Here is a 22,284-nt window from a genome sequence, read left to right as displayed (position 1 = left end):
ACACTTGGCTTATTTCCCCCTGCTGTTGGCACTTGTTTGTTCTTCCTCACTTTCTCCCATCCTTCCTTTGCACCTCATCTCCCCTGCCCCTGGCCCGCTGTCTTCGACCCTTTCTTCTTGTTTTCTTTGAGCTTCTCTTGGGCGAGCTCCGGCTGACATAGTTGAAATTCCCGCTGCAGGATGCGGAGATGCTGCTACTGAGATGTTTGAGCCCCCGCTCCTTCCCTGGCAAAAACGCAGTGTTGTAGGCTGGTCTTGGAAATCTGTTCGGAAGTGCAGACTCTTGACTTGAATCTGACATCTCTGGCATTCGTCTTCGTGTCTGGCGTTTAGCAATGAAGTGTTTATGTGAGCCTTGAAAACCGCCACGGTCAGCCTCAAAGAAAGACTTTCCATGCAACCATTTTCTATCGTGCTTATTCTCATTAGTGTTGCGGTTAAGATGGAGCCTATCCCAGCTGACTTTGAGCTTGAGGCGGGGTTGACCCTCGATTGGTCGCCAGCCAATTGCAGGGCACATATCGACGAACAACCATTCACATTCACCATCGTGGTCAAATTCGTCATACTTGAACCTAACGTTCATGTTTTGGGAGTTGGTGTTGTCATGCGACAAATATTTGAACACAAACAGGGTAGCAACACATGTGGACATACAATATAACAATACTCACTGGCATATATTGTTTGTGGCGGCACGTGGGGGAGTGGTTAGAGCGTCTGCCTCACAGTTCTGAGGACCGGGGTTCAATCCCCGGCCCTGCCTGTGTGGAGTTTGCATGTTCTCCCTGTGCCTGCGTGGGTTTTCTCCGGGCACTCCGCTTTCCTCCCGCATCCCAAAAACATGCATGGTAGGTTAATTGAAGACTCTAAATTGCCCGTAGTGCGCATGGTTGCTGCGATTGGCTGGCGACCAGTTCAGGGTGGAGCCCGCCTCCTGCCCGATGATAGCTGGGATAGGCTCCGGCACTCCCGCGACCCTTGTGAGGATAAGCGGCTCAGAAAATGGATGGATGGATGGATGGATGGATGAATGGATATCTTCTTTGTGTGTGAAAGAAATTGTAGCAGCTTATTTGCAGTTGATGTGATCATTTGATGATGTGCCGCATTAATGCAAACTCGACACTTCCTCCATCTGTTTCATGAGAGCGATTCTCTCACGTAGCATAATCCGCTCTGCTTGCTGGCAAACAACGTCGGCAGGAGTCGCATTGAAATCACATTCGGTTCGGAAATGAAGTGCAAATCGTATTCAATTAGGCCCGTTTTTCTTTTGTGAGGAAGAAATAAGAGCTTGCTTTATGTCAATGAGACGCTATCCCGCAGTCCGTTCGCTCTGTTGGGAAGATGAGACGATTATTGTTGATGCTGACTGTCTTGTCCGTCGTCCACTTTAATGATCGACGTCATCGATCGGATCGACGGATGATGACATTCAAGCCGATCGGCATTAAATGCTTAATATCGGCCGATACCGATCAGGCCGATTAGAATCGGTGTAAAGTCTAGTTGAATTGTTTTCCAAAGTAAAAGCAGATGTTCGCCAATGTCTTATTTTGATTCAACACAGTTAATCAGTCTGTTTTCATGAAAAATCAGAGAATATCTCGTGTCGATAGGCTGAAATTCCCAGGATTTGGACAATGTTAAGTTAAACAAGGTCTCAAAATGATGAATCGATTAGCAAAATATTTATTTGATCATTGTCGATTAATTGTTGCAACTCATTAAAACTCACTCTTACCGTATGACGTGCAAAAATCCTTGTTTTTTATAGCGTTAGCAGCAATGCTGAGGCTAATTGCTAACTGCTCCTATCCCCGGATTCCTCTTGGTTGTTTGGATTTCCTGCTACTCGTGTGCGTGTGCGTGGCTATAATCACACGCACCGCAGCTATGTTTGGACTGGCTCCATCCCAACACGTGGCCAAATGCAGCCCGTCTTTTCCCTTTTTGCGTGCGTGGCTGCCCATGCTGACTGTAATGCTGCCTGTCATATATAGGTTAACGCTACTCTGTAACGCACACAGCCAATCGGAGAGCAGAGCAAGCCCCAGCGGCCGCTGAATTTTGCCTCGGTGGCCGTCCACACACGAGCAATGCGTGGTTGGGCTTATTGACGATCTGTCGGTCTGTCTTGAGCCGTTTCTCCTTAATCTATTTGTCTGCCCAAAGCCTTCGGTTGACTGTATCAGCAGGAACAGCGAGGGTATTAATCTTTTTCCACCCTCCTGCTCAAGAACTAATTCCTTATTTTGTCGCCTGGTGGTCCCCAGGGGGGTTCAGTCTGAAGGTTGCAGCATCAGCACGCGAATACCGTGGATCAATTCCCAGCTGTCTTAATAAAAGGTCCCTGACATTGACATTCTTCGGTCAAAATACACAAAAAAGAATTCCAGCGCGTTTTACTTCCGCTCGCTTAGTTTAGGGAGAGCGGTTCTGTCTCATGTATCCCCTCTACTGCTGGGCCAATGCTATGTATTTGGTTACCATGACAACCAGGGGCAAAGCTAGGGTGTTGTGACAGGTTCAGCGATTACTTGTTCTCAAAAAGCTCAGTCGGAAGAAAAAAAAAAAAAAAGAGCGCCCATAAAAACAGTAAGACTTTCCAGAAATGGTGGCTAAGAATGAAAAATAATCATCTTTGACATGCCTCACGGTGTTGGGATTTGTGTTTCTCACTAACCCTCCTGTTACATTACGGGTCAAATTGACCCATTTTAAAGTTAAAGAAATAGAATGGTCACATATTTACTATGAAATGGTTGACGATGAGAAAAAAACCCAAACATTTATTGGGATTTGTTGGGACACTTTTGGATCGTTAAAGACGTGCCGGGTCAAACTGACCCAGGAACTTTATTGCTGTTCCTGACAAACAAACATAACTGGAGGGGTAATACCTCCTTCACCGTTGCCATTTTACAGTTCTTCAGTTCTTTTTAACATCAGTGAGCCTTAAGTGTCGTGGAATGTGCTTATTTTGTCTCTGACACACACACACACACACACACACATACACACAATCAGCCCCGACACCCTCCTCGCCCTGACAGGATTACAGCCTCCACTTTTTAATTAAGGGGTTGACTAGACCCCCTACTATGTACTCCTGAAGGGCCCACGTGCTCGGGTCATGTGACTGCTAATTCAACCCATTGAAAAGAGCCCTGTGTCCTTCTGATTAGCATTAATGGCGCTGGGCATCGGCGGGTGGGGGGCGGATCAAAAGACTAATTAACGCGACCACAAGGTCTGTTTTTATTTGGGGTTGAAATTCTCCGCGTAGCCGTGTTGGCAGCTTGTTGCGAAATAGGAATATGTGCAAGTTGTAAAAACGAATACGTTGAAAGTGCTGCATATAAAGGTTTGATTTGAAATTGCAGCATCGTGTCCAGGAGGCATATATTGGTTCAACTGTAAATGGGAAGGAGGAGTTTATTGACGGGAGGCCTTTTATTATTACTTATTTTATTTATTTTAAACATTAACCCTCCTATTGGCAAAATTGGAAATTAGACACTACTTATTTTCGCTTTAAGTTTGTGATAAATTGTTAATTAGGTCTTCTGTTATGCTGTAGGTCATCAGTGGACATAAAAAAAATCTATAAACTCTGTTGAAATGCTTTAAAGTTTTTGTTACATAATACAAATGAATCAATTCAAAACTTTTTCTCTTATAATAATAACCTGTACAAATCACCTGGAAAAAAATATTTTTCGAGAGGGGAAGTAAAAACGGACAATGTTGCACAAGTGCGCACACCCTGTTCAGAATTAACAAGTCACATTCATGTAAATGGGAGTCAGCACACAACTGCTATTGTCTGATGAACCAAAAATAAAGTTCAGATGTTCACCTTTCCCTGCTTTTTTTCTTTTTTTGCAAATGAAAATATTTTCGGGTGAATTGTCGTCTTCTGGCCTTTTTAAAAATGTTCTTTCTATTGTATATTTTTTATCGTTATCGAATCTGTATTTTTCTACGATTAAACGGGTCACTCTGACCACTGAAACATAATACGAGGTTTAAAATAGAACGGATCACCAGAATTGCATGCAACTTAAACTGACTCAGAAATATTTTTCCTAAATGGCAGAAAGATGACCAATGAAAAGATTCCCAACACAATCGAGACAGAGGTTATTGCCAGCCAAATAACAACAGACCCCATCCATTTATTATGCATCCCCACGGCATCATTTCATTTACAATGATGTAACCTAATTCACTTGTAGCGCTCTCTATTCGAGGCGACCCTCTTGTTCATGAAAATGTGCTTCAGTCTATGACCTATATATGAGGGTCAACCTGCTGCAAGTATGTGGGGGAGGAGACGGCTGCCTGTGAACGCTAACGCGTGCATGCCTGCATCTGTGCTCTCCGCCATCTGCAATGCGCAACGAAAATGTAAACCTTAAAGAATGTCAACTTTCCAATGTTATGGTTCAGTGTGAAAAAAGCCAACCAACAATGATTGTGTTTTAGGAAGAGCTTTGATCTTAAGTGGAGGGCTATGTTCTTGAGCTAATGTCTGCGTATATGCAAATGGTCGCTTTGGATGGAACTTTCCGAGGAATATGGATGCTGCGTGAATGTGTGGAGCGTTCACCACGCCCACTAAAACATGTCGACACCCATGATAATGTCAGTCGTCACGCATGCTACCTTGGGCGACACGCACTTGAATCAACAGCGGTGTCGCCAATGATAGCTGGGATAGGCTCCAGCACTCCCGCGACCCTTGTGAGGAGAAGCCATCCATCCATCCATCCATCCATCCATTTTCTACCGCTTACCCGAGGTCGGGTCGCGGGGGCAGTAGCTTTAGCAGGGACACCCAGACTTCCCTCTCCCCAGCCACTTCATCCAGCTCTTCCCAGGGCATCCCGAGGCGTTCCCAGGCCAGCCGAAAGACGTCGTCCCTCCGGCGTGGACTGGGTCGTCCCCGGGGTCTCCTCCCGGTGGGACGTGTCCGGGAGGCGTCCGAATCGGATGCCCCGGCCGCCTCATCTGGCTCCTCTCGATGTGGAGGAGCAGCGACTCTACTCTGAGATCCTCCCGGATGACCGAGCTTCTCGCCCTCGTGAGGATAAGCGGCTCAGAAAATGGATGGACGGACACGAGGAAGTGCTTAAAGGGTTGCTAGATGGCTGAAAAGCACCATTGTGTGTCACTGATTGTTTTCCTCTAATAGTTGAATGTCTCCACCCAAGTCCATGCGGCTCATTGCCAAGGTTATTCCAAGGCACTGTAAACAATTGTATGTTTGTGATGATGTCGTCTGTGGTCAAGGATAGAGAGGGCCGCTTTCAATCGCTTTATTGAACAAAGGGTACGGAAAAAGCACTTAATACGCTCGCTGCCGATGGCCGCAAGTCGCACTAAGTCACTCAACATGCAGACTGGCAGCCTTGCGAATGGGTTAGCCAAAGAACAGCCAGCCAACAACAATGCCCACGTCGCTCACCGGCCCGGGCAATACCTTTTTAAAGCCCTACACACTTAAAGTCACAGATACAACAATAGAATGTGAGGAACGAAAGTGGACAAACAAAATACCTGCACCTCACACGCACGTGGTGTTTTAATGATGACAAATACATTTTTATCCAAGTAATCGATGAGATAATGGGTAGCACGTTCGATTCAAAAAATATTCGATAACTGGAGCCCTACTCTGTTCAGCATCTGCTGTCCGGTTTCGACATGGAGCAAAGACATAAATGTTGACTCTGATTGATTGACATGATTTGATATCTTTTTTTCCACCAGCAATCCCAAGGCTACGGTGCAGAGGACCAACAAGAAGGTGAACAACGACCCCACGCTGCGAATCCAGAACCTTTCCATTCTCATCCGGCAGATCAAAACCTACTATCAGGTGGGGAAAACAACGTTTGTGTTTTCAGGCACCAACATGCTTTCATCATGCAGCATAAACCAATGGCCAAAAACCAGCCTGTTTTTTCCAAGCTTTGAAGCTTTATTTGAATGTTGTAATTATGGCGCCACGGCCAGGCGGCCACAGCTTTCCCACACTCGAGAACATGACCCATATCCTCGGGGGCCATGTCGAGGCTGCTGAAAGGTCACTTACTCATCTAGCAAAATGCATGCATGCATGCATATAAAGAACAGCAAGTAGGCACAAGATGCATCCTGTTGATTGGAGACGCAGAAGGTGTTTTTGTGTGTGTGTGTGCGTGCGTGCGTGCATGTGCATGACATATGAAATACAGTGGGAATTAGTGTATAATATTTGCAAAGAGAGAAATTGGATAAATGAATGACTTTCCTTTCTGCCTCACTTTAAAGCGCCTCGTTGCTAACAATAGATTGAATAACCCAGTTATTAAAAGAAATAACTAAATAAAACATACAATGACAATAAGTAAAAAATATTCAAATCTCAGATAAAATCTTTTTTTCTTACATTTTAACAAAATATTTGTAAAGTTTTCAACCCATTTTAAAAATGGGTCAATTTGACCTGCATATAACATGTGGGTTTAGGAGTCCTGTCCCCCAAAAGACATTTGTCCATGCAGCTACCAAAAACATACACAATGTTTTATCCAACTTCATGTTTTTTTTTTTTTTCTAGATTATTTTTATTTTTTTTAAAATTATTTTCAATTATGCACCAATCTGACAGCAACGCAGCAGGAAGTTTTAGGAAGTGTGTCCCCTGAAAATAATTGAATCCATTAAGTGTAGCTATCGTACACAGACGCTATTATCCAACATCTGTAAACTTCAAAACGGGTCAATTCGACCCACAACATAAGAGGTTTCAATTTCTACTCAACCATCTTGTTAATCACCACCAAATCTCTTGATTTAATTTAAACAGTCAGCACACAGCAGCTTCCTAAGAAAATGAATCACTGGTTGGCTCGGCCTCTGTTAAAGGTTAAGCCATAGTTTGTTTAGTGGTGACTCTAAAAGCTCTTGATCATTTTTGTTTCTTCACATTTGAGGAGCTCAAGGGAGGCGAAAGATTGTTTCTTTTAACACCTCTGCTTGGTTAATCTCATTGAGCGCTTGTCTTGTCTTGTACTTTGACGACGGGCAATGCGAGCAAACGACGAGCCTCATCTGTCTGCTCCGCTGCGCTTGTCTCGCGGCTCGCTGTGCTTTAACCGTACGAGCGCTCGTGTCTGCAAGCTTCGCTTCACATTGACCACCGGCAGTTTAAAGTCGTCCCTCTTGCTGTGTGTCCCCATCGAAACAGTCCTACAGGGACTTAACAGGCGCTTTCATACTGCCTTCATGTGAAATGAACTCGCCCAAGCAAGCAGGAAATTGCGGTGTCCATGTGAAAGTGGCTGATGACCCTTCAGCCACCATGCGGTTGAGTTTGGTTTGGTTTGGTTTGGTTTGGTCACGGTACGGTTACGTTCGGTGTATACTTCAATTGATCCCAAAGGAAACGGAGGTGTGAAACACTTGACAATGACTGGTGGTTGGTAACCCAAGAACGCTTGCATGGTGCGGTTCGGCTGTTCTGGTACGTTTGACTGTTTTTGGAAATGGAAACGGAAAATAATGCATACTTTACCCAACTCAGTTTGGGAGAAAGAGGAATTTTGAATTTGAATTTTTAAAACTACAGTTGATTGGTTCTTATACCACTGGTTGGGGAACATGATGGGAAAATCGAAGCAAATAACGGCATTGTACTCCCACACTTCTGGAAGGATGTTGACGCGTTTGTGGAGAATTTGAGTCTATTGATCCAAGGTGGAAGCAGACAGATGTTCAAAATGTCTCACAAATTTGAAGAATTAAGATTCAGGGGCCACGAAGGGTTCAAGATATCTACCCCAGATTCACTGATGGATAGATTCTCAAACCATGTGTTTACCTCAGCACCCTACTGATCCTGGTCACACTCCTGTTATGTTGTGGGTCAAATTATCAAAAAAACGGAAGGATCAGCTTGTTTTTTTTAAAACATTGATCCATGAACATTTTTGGTTTCCCAAAGAAACAAATTGAGCAGGAGGGTTAAAGTGCTTTAGGGTGTAAAAGTACACGCATTTGTATTTTTGGGTGGTTAGGGTGAATCGGTACGATGAGGGAAGAATACCACACAGATTTCAGCGACAATTTTTGGGACTTTCTCCGCTTCTCTGGATCAGAAAGCCAAGGTCCGCTTTCCTGTGGGGATTTTGCTCCCTTACCGGCTTTTCCGATTTCCGAGCCGCACGGCTGCAGATGGACCCCTTCTGCTTTCCGAGCTAATGGGCTTAACAGGTCTGCAGTTGACTGTACCGCTCAGCATTCTGAGCCCGCTCGTGCCTGCTGCTGACTTTGTATGCTCGGCTGCCTTCTCCGCTTCTTGATCACGTTTTTCAATTCGATTTACGCGTTGGTCTTTGACGGCGAGCGCCTCGTCGTCGAAGTAACCGTCCAGAAATGCACACGTGCGCTCTTTCTATTAAAGGCTTTATTGAATTAGAACGTTTCCTCTGGTGTTGGGAGAATATCTAATTCATGAGCTCCTTTGGAACCACTAAAGGCAGACCTTGCCGAGACCCTCCCCCATTTCCTGCATGCCTCCGCTCTGCCCCTTCGCTCCCGTCAGAACCAACCCTAACCCTACTGAATGTTTATGCAGTCAATTTCCAGAGATGCGGAGACATCAACAATTCCCAATATGTTGGATTTGAATTGGACGTCGACGACAACGTCTTAAATGCACATTAAAAGGGTCCGTAAGGCCCATTTTCTACCCTGCACGTTACCGACTCCGCTTTATTTCTTTGTTTCGATTGGCAAAAATACAAGGTACTGTTTTGCTACCTGGTCATTTGATCCAGTCCTGTGGAAGTAAGTAGCTAGTCGCTCATTGGTCCAGCAGATTTGTAACTTTTGAGGAAGGACTGATGGAAATAGGATAATAGGTTAGCTTGGGTATTAGACTCTACAGTCCCAGTTTGGTTGCTAATATCGCTTTTCTCTCTGCCCTCAGTCTCCTGTTAGATCAAATGCGTCTACCTGACCGCCGTGGTTCCGACCGATGCGTACAACGCGGCGTGATTGCCGCAGTTTCCCGTGGTGGGAAAGGTGGCATTGGAGGATGTGTGGCTTCAAAGTTATTAGGTTCCGTTTCAGCAGCTTGCGTAGGGGGGCTTCGAGGGCGAGACGGCGTTCTTCACGCTTTGATTTAGGAGTATGGCGTACAGATCAGTTTCAACCAGATGTGATCATATGACGGAGAAAGCGTCTTTCCGTCTCCCTGTAACTTTACTTAGTCCTATTTGAGCTGCGCCGCCAAGTTTCAATGCGTTTTGAATTTAGCGGCCTCTGGTTTTCTCCGGGGGCGTGCAATTATACAACTCTGGCCAGCTCAACTCCATTCTTGTCTGCTTTTTTGTGGCGTGTCTCAGGAATCCCTTCCTCTTCTATCTTCAAATCAGGGTCCTGCTGCATTTCAGCTTATTGTGCTGCAAGCTGTTTGCTTGGATCTGCGCTTTCAATTTGGTTTTTGCTCGCATTATCTAGAAAGCTGAAACATGTTGCTTTTGGGAAATAAGAGGGGACATTTCGTCTTGAGACTGCTTCTTTTCTTCGGGGAGTGGTGTCAAAGGTTTGGAGCTCATTTGGTGCACTTGACATTAGGAGCTCGGGGACAAACGTAAGTTTTTTTCTTGGCCCGGTAACTGGAACAGAAATGTTAATTTCAATCGGAAATTAACCTCCGGAAGACCATTGTTTCGGGCGCAAGGAACATATTGTTCATTTAGGTTCTAGATGGTCAGTAAGATACTGATCAAAGATAACTCTTTGGAAATGTTCAGCAACTTTGGTAAGGAGTCTGCTGGGTGGAACATATCTGATTGGATGACTGCTCAGTTTGAATTTGAAATTTCCAGTTGCCAGTAGGGCTCCCCCCCCAAAAATCACTTTCCTTGGTTTTTTTTTTAAGGTCACATTTTGGTTCACATTGGGTACAAAATGCAAAATATTCTTTTTGTTAACAGGAACGAACATATTTAATGACAAAACTAAGTGCCACAGTCAATTGTCCCATAAATCAAATAATGCAGAGAACAACATACTGATGGGAAAGTGCACATTAAGTTTGTTCACTTCCTTCTGCACTCACATTTATGTTGGCGTGATGTCGTTGCAATCGCGTTGGAAAGTTTAACGGACGAGCCAAGTCAACCCTTGGCCAGAGACCGAGCTGCACTGTATTTGTTTGCAGAGTAGATGTGGCTCACCTAATATGTTCCGTGTGAGAACGCTGGATGGAGCGAAATATCCAAATACACGGTTCTGCCCTTCATAGCCAGCCTTGTTTTGCTGGATGTTCTTTTTAGCACCACCCACTACATCGGAGGTGTAGTGCCGTTGATGTTATGTGTTTTTTTTTGTTTTTTTTTTTTTTTTATTATATTGTAAGCGGCCTAATTTGTCCGTTTAGACAACAATGAGCCACAGGAACCTTTGAATTCCTGAAAACGAAGTATGAGGAAATGCAAGACCCAGGAACTTGATGCAGTCATTAAACCAGTAGGCAACATGATTAGTGTCGCTTGCAACCTACGCGTGACTATGTAGCAGCAGAGTTGTCGTTCCTATCCTCTTTTCCTCTTTGAAACACCGCATTCATCCTGCTAATTTCCTTGCCAGATGTTTTTCCCTGCAGGTGTGCGAAGCAACTTAACTGCTCGCTGACCTCACAAAGATGCTCTGTTCATGTTCATGTTTTAAAAAAACAAAAACAATGTTCCCTCACATTCCCTGCCCGAACCATACTTCTGCACTGCATGCATGCTTGTGACTAAAATTATAGCCAGTGATTATTTTGATATGAACTCATTTTCCAATCAGGCCTGGAATTCCCCCATGCTGACTCGCTTCTTTCGGTGCGTCACAATCAAATGGGGCATTATTAGGGCACGCGCTCGCCTGCCGCAGGACAAATGGACGTGCTGTTACGCTCGCTCACACGCTCACGGCCACCGTTGCCAGTGATGATGCGGCGAGCGGCGAGGCGCCTCGGATGCTCGCTCAGAGTTTGGGGAAAACAATGCAGCGGGACGGGATGTATTTAGTTCTTTTTTCCAGGGAGCGTGAATCAAATTGCGCAAGCTGTGAAAACGACAGTCGGGAGCCGTGACGCGACTCAATGGGTTCTCTGTTGACGGCGGTACGGATATCGAGGCTGTAGACGGCTCGCCGTCTCACGAATTTGCGCAGTAGCGTAAGAATACGTGGTCGCGCGGCACAAGAAGTCGCGCTCGGTTTAGAGCTGCGACAATTTGATTACATGAAGCAAAATCTCCACCTGGAAGCTTCACAGGGATACGAGACAATGCATGGATATGATCGCGTTGAACAGTCCAATATCGCTCATTAGAACGTTTTGTCATGCTCGAGGATGGACACGGCCGCCACTTTCAATCTCTTTAGCAAACAAACGCGTAATAAGCACATCCACACGTGAGCTGCCGACGGCCGTAAGTCACACCGAGTCACTAAATATGCAGACGGGCGGGTTGTCAAGAGAACAGCTAGCCACACTCTAATTCGCTGACGCCCATGTCACTCACCAGGTCAGTCCGCACCCTTTTAAAGCCCTACCACACTCAGTCACAGATACGACAGTGAACATGAGGAGGGCAAGTCCAAGTGGACAACAATAATACCTGCATCTCACACGTACATTTTTATCCGATTAATTGATGGGATAATTTCAAAAAATATTCCAACAGCTGCAGCCCTAGCTCCGTTAGCGCTTCACTTACTTTTTTAATTTGAATGAATTGAATTGAAATGGCACATTTGATGTACTAGATAGTCACAACTGCAACTTTAGTGAAAAGGAGAGCCCAGTGGGCGGATGCTATCAGGATGGCCCCCTCTACCTTGGTGGGCGGCAGCTTGTTCAGCCTTGAGGGGTGCAGAGGGGAGGACGCAATAAAAAGTAACACCGGAGAACAAAAGAAACGCGCTGCAAAACGGCTCGCGTAGAACATCAAGTCGGCTCCATCTGGACCACTCGGGGACCCCCCGTCTGCTGCTCTTTTCGCCGGCAAACCCATTACCGCTGTGGACTTTATTCATCAGTGCACTTAAACATAACCAGGAGTCACCTTTGTTCATGTTATTTTTGGAATGCATTTCAAGGAGACGTACAATTTCAAATAGTTGCCAGGTGTCTTCGCATGTCTAAGAATTATGGCGCACAATACATTGCAATATTTAAAGTGTCACGGCGGCGGCCCGCTCTCCTTCAAGTAGAGTTTAATGGGATTTTATTTGTTTTATACGAGTTTCAGAAAGTGAATGGATGGGATATTTGTCACTGAATGTGAGTGCGAAGCTACCTCGCGGCAGCGGAGTTAATTGCTCGAGTTTTCTTGGGCGGGGAAACTTGGCGCGGGGGCGGTATTATGGAAATGAGTCGAATTGGTACGTCTTACTTGCCTCACAGACACATTTGAAGATATAAGCAGCTCATTAATCAATTACTTAGTTGTTCAATTTCTCACTTTCTGGGTGGGCCGGAACTATCTGAATACGAGCAATTAAAAAGTCATTGTCCTAGATGTCCCTCCCATAGCTTACCTTTGTTGTGCGTCCAACAGCAACACTGCCTTTTGTGGAGCAATTGTTAGATCAGGTGTCAAGTGGCTTTTCTGTGGAAGTGTGCGTTTGTGTGTATTTGGACAAAAAGAGGAAGCGCCTCGCTTCTCTTTGTTGGTGGTGGCGTTTGCAAGGAGAAGTACCCCAGAGAGGTGTGCGTGCGTCTTTGTACTGTATGTATTAGCACATGCGGAGCTTCTACTCCCGGTCTTCTCACCCCCGTTCCTATGGCAACAGCGCTCCGTGGGGCTGCAGAATGGGTGTGATTCATGCTTTTAAGGGTTCAGACACGCACACGCACACACACACGAGGAGCGGCACAATTATCCCCCCTGTTAAAGCGATACGCCGTTAGCGGAAGTGGGAGGAAAGGTGGGGGGGGGGCTCCCTGTGAGACGGAAACAGTGGCGAACCTGTCCACTGACGCATTTAGTAGCACAGGCATCCACACATGCACATTGGATATATTTTTTTTTTTTAGCGGTCCCTAAATGCGATCTCCCGAAAACCGAGCCAGTTGTGCCTCCTAAATGGGCCCCCGATAACCACTTTGTGGCTGGAGATGTATGTACATCCGCGACAGCATGCACAAAAAAGTCTCAAGGATACACGCACGCAATTGACCGGGAAGTCGGCCAATAAATGAACCAGTCAAGCTCTTAAGAAAAAACCTCGATTGTGGGTTTATTTTGTGAAAAACTCAAGACTCTACGCAATAAGAATCACGATATAAACGTAATTGTTATACTACTCGCAACAGTGTAGGGGAATCCCGAATCCCTGTTGTAATACTGTACATTTACAGTGTGTGACGAACGAGCATCCCCGTATCCTCGCACATAAATAGCTTTCCCCCTCCAAAGGCTGACACCTGACAATATGTTGGATTGGCTTGCTACGTTATTTATTATTAACCCTAAATCAAGCAAGGCAGTCGGCGCTATCGTGTTCTGACACGTCTCCCTTGTACCAACACACATTGACGAAGAGTCGTCAATGTGTGTAAACCTCTCTGTGGGATGGAAGATGAGCCACGGCGGACGGGCTGTGATTCCTGCTGAAATCGATAAGACGGAACTGTATCGTCGGCACAGAGGGGAAGAAATATGTGAAAGGGAGGGGTCGTGCTTGGACTGGGAAGTGATGGAAGAAAGACTTCATCCTCCCCCTCCTCTCCCCTCTATTTGTCTTTGCGACTCCCTCCTTTAATAGACACCGTGGCTGTGCACTGAATCACTTCATATCCACTACGTAGTGCCCCTATAGTTTGCCATTTGGTCGTGCTGTTCAAATGCGTAGTGAGTATAAATTCGGCCCTATATACAGTAGTTCCCATAATGCGTCCTGAAAAGTGCTGAACAATCTATGGCCACAAGAAAAGCAATTTATCCCACGATTCATTGCGACGATGCATCATTTCCGGGGCATTCCATTTGATTTCATTCTCAACAGAAAGCACTTTACACATTGAGCAGGTCAAGAACCAAACTCCTCATACACACACATATATATATATATATATATATATATATATATATATATAATATAATATAATGTGTGTGTGTGCAGGACTGTATATAAGAAAAAAAAAAACGAACCATGAATCATTACCAACTGTGGGCCTGTGAAGCCCTTGGAGAGATGTTTGTGATGAAGGACTCTCCAAATAAACTTGACTTGACTAAACCCACGAGCAAGCAATGGGTGACGGAGGCATGAAAAACCTCAAAACAAAGCGGGGACGAGAGAACCATGGGCACGACAACAGCCGTATCAGCAACAGTAATTAGTCCCAAGATGACAGAAAGATCTTCAACTCAACAATGACTGTGACGCGAATCTTTTTTGCTTTGGTGACACCTCTGAAACAGCAAAACGAGACTGTGAGGGCTTTTGATGACAAATTCAATTATTTCCAGATAGACAACTGATAAATGACACATTTATCAGTGATGCTGACTCACTGCCCGGTTTGAGCTGAATGCCAGTGGCTTTTTTTACATACGCCATAAACTGCGTCATTTCTTTTTGTACGATTGGAACACACACTTTCTGCTACCTACCGTGACACGTGCTCTGTTTACACCATACATACAGTAGACATTGCCGAGGATGAGGTGACTTCCATCATTTTGGCATTTCTCTCCTCTCCCTCATAATCCATGTGATCTGCTAGTCATTACAGTGGTTTAATAACCTGAATATCATTGAAATCTCAGAAACCCTGTGCCACGCCTATCTGTTGAAAAACGTACTTGACGTTTATATACGTTGGTGGCAGTAAATGGTTGGATTCCAGTTGACGAATATATAAACACTCATCTTAAAACAGTATGATGTTATTCAAATTCATTTCTTTGTTCAATATTTATTACGGAAGGTCCAGAGGCTGCTGTTGATCCAGTATGTTGTAATTATGTGACAGCCATAACATAATTAACGGAAGTAGTGTTCCAAAATGATGTTATTGGACAATATAGTCCACGATAAAGAAAAATCCCACGATCATGATTAGGGAGTAGAGGGTAAGGGTTAGGGAATGAGTGAGTGATTCCGAACACAGCCCATGAGAAGAAGCGAGACGGACATTGCGGCGTGAGGAAGGAAGGCGTGTGCACACGTGTTTGCCTTTTTGGCATCACCATGACACCGTCGCTTTTCTCCCTCTCTCTTCCACCCGCATTGTCCATGTTTTATGCATGAGAGCCGCTAAACCCGCGCCCCGGATAAGCCGAGAGAAATATGAGGCGGCTGTGTTTGAGCTGTCGTATTAGTCTGCTGCTAATCCTTGAAGCGTTTTATTCCTTCCTGCCTTTCACATTGGAAGTTGCCAGAAGGTGCTGCATCAGGAGATGCATTAGACATTTGATCGGACCTTTGTTGTTACTTAGAAGTACTTTGCAAAAGAAAATGCACTTTGTGTCTGGGGACCTACCACTTACAAAGGCTACATAGAAAAAAACTCGCTCTCTCTGAAAGTGATGTCAAATAAAACCTTTTTTTTTTTTTCCTCCCCACATTATCAGCGTGCTACTCCCACATTCGCTTGGTAATAATTAGCCCCGCCTCTCTGTCCAAGATTCTTGGAGGCTTCTGATTGAGGCTCGTTTCGGGAAATTCCTTAGTCGGAGCACTGGAATTCGCCCCACATGGCTGACTTCCTGTTCACTTTCGAGCCTGGGTCTTCTTGTATTCATTTTGTAATTGAAATCTTTGTACCAAAATCATCTTTTTGTACATCCACACAGATGTACAAAAAGCACATCAAATTTTGTCTGGAGTGGGCTAACATACTTATTTGAACCTAGGTTAGATATAATTGCAAGTAACACGTTCCAGCACTGTTACGTCATTCATATTAGTAAAGAAGACAAACCATTTGATCTTTTTGAACCAATTCCAGGCCAACACTGAAGGAATGTGTTTCGAATTGAGTCCGTCTTGTCTTGTGACATCCTCATATTGAGCTCAAAATCACAGTGTTGTATCGTCCTCACGACAGCAAACATTTGGCTGTATGAGTGTCTTCAACTCCATTTTGGTGGCGTGCGGCGTCCGACAGGTTAAAACGCGCCACTCACTTCAACACATGCTGCTATTGACGTGAACCGGTGGGACCGTTGGTGGTGGTTGGCAACCCCAAAAAGGTCCAGTGGCAGCTTTCTCCTCTGAGCTGACTCAGCATTTCCTATAAAGCACAACTGTGGCGAGAGAACATTGGTGCAGGCAGATGACGTAACCACAGTGGTTTGCTTTTGTGAAGTATTAGAGGCTTTTTGTCTCGTCTGCGACGGCACGTCTCGCTCAAGGGACACAAAATTGCGGGGATTTCAATAGATTTACAATCTATTGTGTCGTGCCAGTGTTTATAGTAGAGAGAGATATTTTGCCAAGTGCAGTTGCAGAGGTACCCGTTGAGCCTGCGAAGCACATACGAGCCCCTTGTAAGGACAATCAAAGCACGGATTCTCTCTTAACTGGTTGAGGCGGCACTTCCTCACTTGCACAAATACGGCCCATGTAATCATACTGTACATGGATTTCATTTGTTTTCTTTTTTTGCTCCACTTTTTCCATGGAGTTGAATACCGGCCTGACAACAAATCACGGGTTGCCAATATGCTCAAAAGAGTGCAGTACGGCTCCATTCTCTTGCCAGATTGTCTTCGTCCATCTGTCGGGCACACAGTTCACTTCTCTTACGTAATCACCTTTTTTTGTTTTATTTCTGTCACGGTGTCAAATCCTAAATCCAGGAAATGTTTTAGACACTAACAGAACCGGGGTGGGGGGTGGGGGGGGTGTTTGTGTTTGCAACTGTCCCCAATGCAATTTCAATGGCAGGAAGGAACAGTCGCGTGTATTGTATAGGTGGTCCAAACAAGACCCACTTGCTGTATAAGGTGACCACAGACTGTGCAAATTTTGGACATTTCAGGTACTTTGAAACCATTTTTCACGATAACTTAGTAGGCTATTGTCTGAAAACCTTTTGAACGATTGTAACTATTTCCTACCTACGTCACTGCAACTTTGCTCTAAATGCTATATTTTGAACTTAATTTAAGTGACACAATAGTCATTTAAAAAAAAAAAAATTCCAACAAAATGAGTGCATTTTCCTAATAATTAAAAATTGTTTTTGTAGGAAATCCTACTAAATTACCATGGGAAGGGGTTATTTGACATATCCAATATCCATAAGTTGGTGGTCAGAGTAACATACGAGCATACTCAATGAACTATATCAAGCTTCTTTTTTTTTTTTTTTTTTTTTTTTTTTAGAATATTAACCTCCACCAAGGAGTTTCTCAGTAGTCCTGGGCACCTTTTGTCAGTTATTTAAGGAAAGCATCCCAGATGTCAGGTAATGCAATATGTATACAGCAGATGGTTACAACAGGCGGTGGACCTGAAACGGCTTTCTTACATGAAATATTCAAATTAGCTGACCATCTACCAGTCAGGTGCATCTTTGTCTTTGCGCTTGCCCCTCCATGTTGATCTGGCAGGAAGTCGCCTCTCCGCTCCTTGTCGCACGTTCCCACCCATTTCCTGTTTGAATTGTCCTGACCCGGGATCAACCGACTTGGATGGACCAAAAAGAGGTTCCGACCCATGTGGAAGGATGTGGCGGTAATTGTGCGTGTGCGTCATCTCATGGTTTGCGTTGAGTTTTGGTGATTGACGTGTGAATGGCTGGGGGGGGCTGTGGCAGAAAACCCACACCAGCGATGAATAGCGGCGCTATGAACACTGCAGGGGATCAGTGCCGTTAATTCTGCTGTCAATCACCTTGCATACAGTATAATATGAGCTCCGCACGCCTCAGGCTTTGCACTCGGTGCCTCGGCTTGGGGATTTTACACTGACAGACTGTGTACCGACCACCTTAAGCCATTTTTTCACCCTTAGGAGAAAAGTCAGCAAAGGCCCGATTAGCGGATGTTTCTTCACGATTAGTTTGAGCAATTATCCTGTAGCATTAGGTCTGGTGAGTGGTTTTTGTTTTTTTTCCCCTCCCTTCTCTGAACAGAAAACTCTGGGCCGCCACTTGTAAGTGTTAAATTGGTTCAATATTAAAAGCGACGTACACCCTTAGTGATGATCAAGCCAAATGTGGTCCTCGTTCCCCCCGTCTGACGGAAGTCAGCAAAGGCGCGATCGCTGGATGACTCTTGAGATTTTCTCGCGTTATGGTGTGTCCTGTTTTAAGAATGACTTTTTCCTCCCTGATCCAAGTCAGCCAAATCCAGATCCTCGGATAGTTCTGAAAGATTATCTTGAGTGATTTTTATCCTCCCCGATCTGATCGAAAAACAGTGGGCAAATTGGAGCAGATTGTCGGATATGGCTGCAAGATTATCCCGAGTGACTATCCTGTGGTGTTGGGTGGGTTAAGAGTGCAACCCCATCAGGGGCTGCTCAGAAAATGTTCGGGCTGCCGATGATCGGAAGCGTTAAACCTCTTCAATATGTAAAGACAATCGGGACAAATTTGAGCATTTCCCTGCTTTTGCAATCCTGTGAAGTATTCCTCTCCACGAAGGGGCTTTCTGGTATGTTCCATTTGTCGATGAAGTTTAAGCCAGATCGCTGACCGCACCTTTTTCTCCACGACAGGAGACGCTCCAGCAGCTGGTGATGATGCCTCTCCCCAATGTGTTGGTCCTGGGTCGGAACCCTCTCACCGGTAAGCCTTCCACATATAACCTTCCTTCTACGAGGGGAGGGGGTAGAATTTTCGACACTCAGAGTTCACTCAGCGGTCACGAGCAATTTTGAATGCGGCTTCTCTCTCATCGCACCACTCGAATGCGCCGATAAACTGGCTTTCATTTTTCTGCCGCTTTGATGTTTCAAATGAGTTTTCCTTTTTACTCCGATACGTCTTATTTTTTTGCCTCCTCTCCTCCAGTGGCTCAATTATTCGGCTGCCTGCTCTGTGCTTCATATACGGTGACAAAGGAGGCTGGACTGCAGGGGGGATATATCTATTTTTTTTTGCAGCTTTGACCCACTGAACTTGAAGGCGACATTGGATACGTCTCAAAGCACTGCGGTCTCAAAGTGTTTCAATTTCAAACTGATGCTATCGTGATCGGCTTGACCTGCGCGGCAGCCCAAATCTCCCGCTTCATATTGTGCCGTGACCCTGCCTCGAGCGAGCAGCAGATGTGAACAAATAAAACTGCCCGCTCCGGCAAGTTATTAGCAGTAGTTAGTGGTTAAGGTTTGTGTGAGAGGAAGGATCAGCGCTTCCCTTTTTTTTTCCCCCCCAGCCTTGGTATATTAGACCCTCAAAGCCTGGCGTTCACAAAGTCTCAATGAGCAACAAAAGTGTGAGCGAGTGATTTACTACACTTTGGTTCGCAAGGTTTTTAATCACATTGCAGGATGGTGCACCACCACATCGGGGACTGCATATACAAATGTATTAAATGAGGCCAAAAAAGTCCATGGACTCCTTATTTCCGTCCAATGTCAAGTAGCGCTGGGCTCGCTGGAGCTCGGGATGAGTCTGAATTCCTTTAAAGATGAAATGAACATGTATTTTCACTGGTGGAGGCAGAAGTTTATCACCAAGCCACCAAATGACACGTAATCATTTAGCATAGCAGATCGGTGCGACACGGTCTCGGGGCGGTGTTCGGTACAATAGCTGACTTCTGGCGTCACAACACAGCAAAATGTAGACTGGCTCGCTCAAACGCATTTTCGGAAATGGGCAGATACAAGATTGACTTCTTTAGTTTCACGCTTGATGGGTATTTCCAAGGCAGGCCAAGCAATGAAAATCATTTTCCTCATGTCCTCTGCAAACTGTGCAAACGTCTCCGCTTCCTTTCACCGCCGCCTTTGCTAGCACGTCCGCTCGTTCGTTGCTTGTCTGCGCCCGTGGCTTTTATTTAAACGCGCAGTCGCCTTGGGTAAACAAGTGAATAATAGCAGGCTGCCGCCGACGTCTGCGTCGAGCGATAACTGAGAATTGCTGTCCCGAATATTGGAAATTGCTTGATGTTTTTTATGTATTTAAACTGATAAAACATTGCCCTTCTTCTAACTAATTCACTTAGTGTATATGATTCACTTTGGCTTCTTGTCCTTTTAACTGAGTAAACAAGGTGATTAGCCAAAAATGCTAACGTTCACTTGTTGCTATGCCTGAGCTGGCATAGCAACAAGGGCTCCACTGCGAAACGTTACCCTCCTCATCACCGCTGAACTTGCTATTGTTGCCATTTCCATGTGGCTGTAAACAATACAAAGAAACGTGCAAATGTTAGCATACCCTGTTACTCCGCAGTCTACTCTTGGCCGCAGCAGCCCGTTTCTTGTTGTTCTCCTTTAGTCTCCTCTCCGTAAAATGACCACTGGAGACGAGCTCTGCTCGCTATTGTTTCCATTTTAAGGTGACTAGAAAGGATACAAATAAACATGCGTACATGAGATCACCAGTTGCTGTTCTGCGCACTCTCCTCTTGGCTGCAGCGGGCCCGGTGCTTTTCTTGAGGCGCACGGTCTCGCCTCAAACAAAAATGCTCCTTACCACTCACCGTGACTGCACTCATTTCCATTTCTACACGACAAGAAATGTTCGCTTGCCTGCTGCTGCTCGCCACAGTCTTCTCTTGGCTGAAGCGGTCCGGTTTTCTTTCTGCCCTTAATCTCCTCTGCAGTAAAATTGGTCTCTACCAAAGTAAACGTAAGGGACGAGGTTCTCCTCTGCTGTTGTTCTTTGTTAGCAGAACTCTGCGCTGTGGTTTTCATAATTTGTTATAGTAAAGTGGAAAATAAAGTTCAAACCCTGCTTTCTTGAGGCCCACAGTCTCCTCTCCAATAGAATGAACACCAAAAATGAACACAAACAACAAGGTTGTCCTCCGTTGTTGTTGTTTTTTTGTTAGTGTAGCTTGTTGCGGCTAATGCAGCATGTTTTTAATAGCCTCCCGTGGTACTACTTCCCATGACTGCTACAATTTGCTGCGATGTACAGGCCACTGTTGTAGTCCGCAGTTCATTTCTTGTTTTTGCTTAACATGCAAGGACTGAATAAAACGTTATCTGGCGGACAGATTAGAAAAGAACAGACAGTGAGCAGGGGGTTGCTTGGAGCAAAATCTGCATTTTTTTTCGGTTTGTTTTTGGTTTCTTCAGTCAGTCGACAAGCCACCGGGATCACAGTCTGGCCCAGCGGCTGCCAACTGAAAGTCATCGGACATGTGGCTTGTATTACGTTCACGTCGGGGATGTTGGGTGGCCGAGGCGAGGGGGAGGGGCGCCTCCCCGACAATGGGAACTTACTTGGGCACCCGAGGGCTCCCGACGAAGCCTGCGCTGAGATTTTGCGTGTCACTTTAACGGCTGTGCTTGCATGCAAACGTCACAGTAGCTCCTTTGTACGGTCTAAAGTCTTCTTTCTCATGTTTTTGCTGACTATCAATGTTGTTTTTGTCTTGTACGGCTCTCCAAACTAAATTCCCTCTTATGAAGTGACCACTGCGGAGTCACGTTTGTATTTAAAAATACACATTCAACATATAAAAAGGACATTTTGAATGACAAATGCGCCTGTGCCGGGACAACGAAACCCTGGCCTCTGAAATGGTTAAAGCGGACATATCACGGAAAATGTGCTTTTGAATAGCTTGTATACAAACTTCTCTCTCCAAAGTGCCTGTCCACCCATGAAGTCTTAAATGAAACAAAGGACTCAATCTTTCGTCGGCTGCCTATTTCTGAAAAGGTGCCTGTGAGCGAGTTGTTGTGAATTTCGGCTAATTTACAGAATACTGCCACCATCGGCAAACGGTAACTGCAAAGTGCAAGAAGTGTTGCCTCCCTCTACAAGTTCTACAAGTGGAACTGCATCTATTGTCTTCATATGGTTTTGTTTGTTTCTGCGTTCTGGGCTTCACATCTGCAAGAAGAAGCCACTCGGCGCCTTCAAACTAACCGCGACCCCCCCCATCGTCTTGGTAATGATAGTATTGGTGGGGACAAGCCCGCCCCCTCAAAACAGGCTAAGCTTTGTGAGGATGAAATAACCGGGTGTAAAGCATTTGTCGGTGCGTGCGTGCGTGCGTGCGTGTTTTACACTCAACGCGCAAGTCATGCGGTCCTGAGTGACTGTATTCATCCCGTGAGATGAGGCGTTGAAAGCGAAGGCTC

The 22,284-nt window shown here is 45.2% G+C and overlaps 1 protein-coding gene across 7 annotated transcripts in view; it reads left to right on the top strand.

Annotated features, from left to right (window-relative positions):
• ccdc88ab (coiled-coil domain containing 88Ab) overlaps positions 1 to 22,284 on the top strand; it is a 64,421-nt gene that overhangs the window by 6,523 nt on the left and 35,614 nt on the right. For all 7 annotated transcript variants that reach the window (XM_061790429.1, XM_061790427.1, XM_061790431.1 and 4 more), the window contains 2 exons: positions 5,782 to 5,890; positions 18,736 to 18,805. In XM_061790429.1, coding sequence (XP_061646413.1) covers positions 5,782 to 5,890; positions 18,736 to 18,805 — 179 coding nt within the window. Of the gene's footprint in view, positions 1 to 5,781; positions 5,891 to 18,735; positions 18,806 to 22,284 lie in introns of those variants that run through there.

Source organism: Phyllopteryx taeniolatus, chromosome 11 (assembly GCF_024500385.1).
Source record: "Phyllopteryx taeniolatus isolate TA_2022b chromosome 11, UOR_Ptae_1.2, whole genome shotgun sequence".
Classification (NCBI taxonomy): Eukaryota; Metazoa; Chordata; class Actinopteri; order Syngnathiformes; family Syngnathidae; genus Phyllopteryx; species Phyllopteryx taeniolatus.
This window is presented reverse-complemented; position numbering and strand designations above follow the sequence as displayed.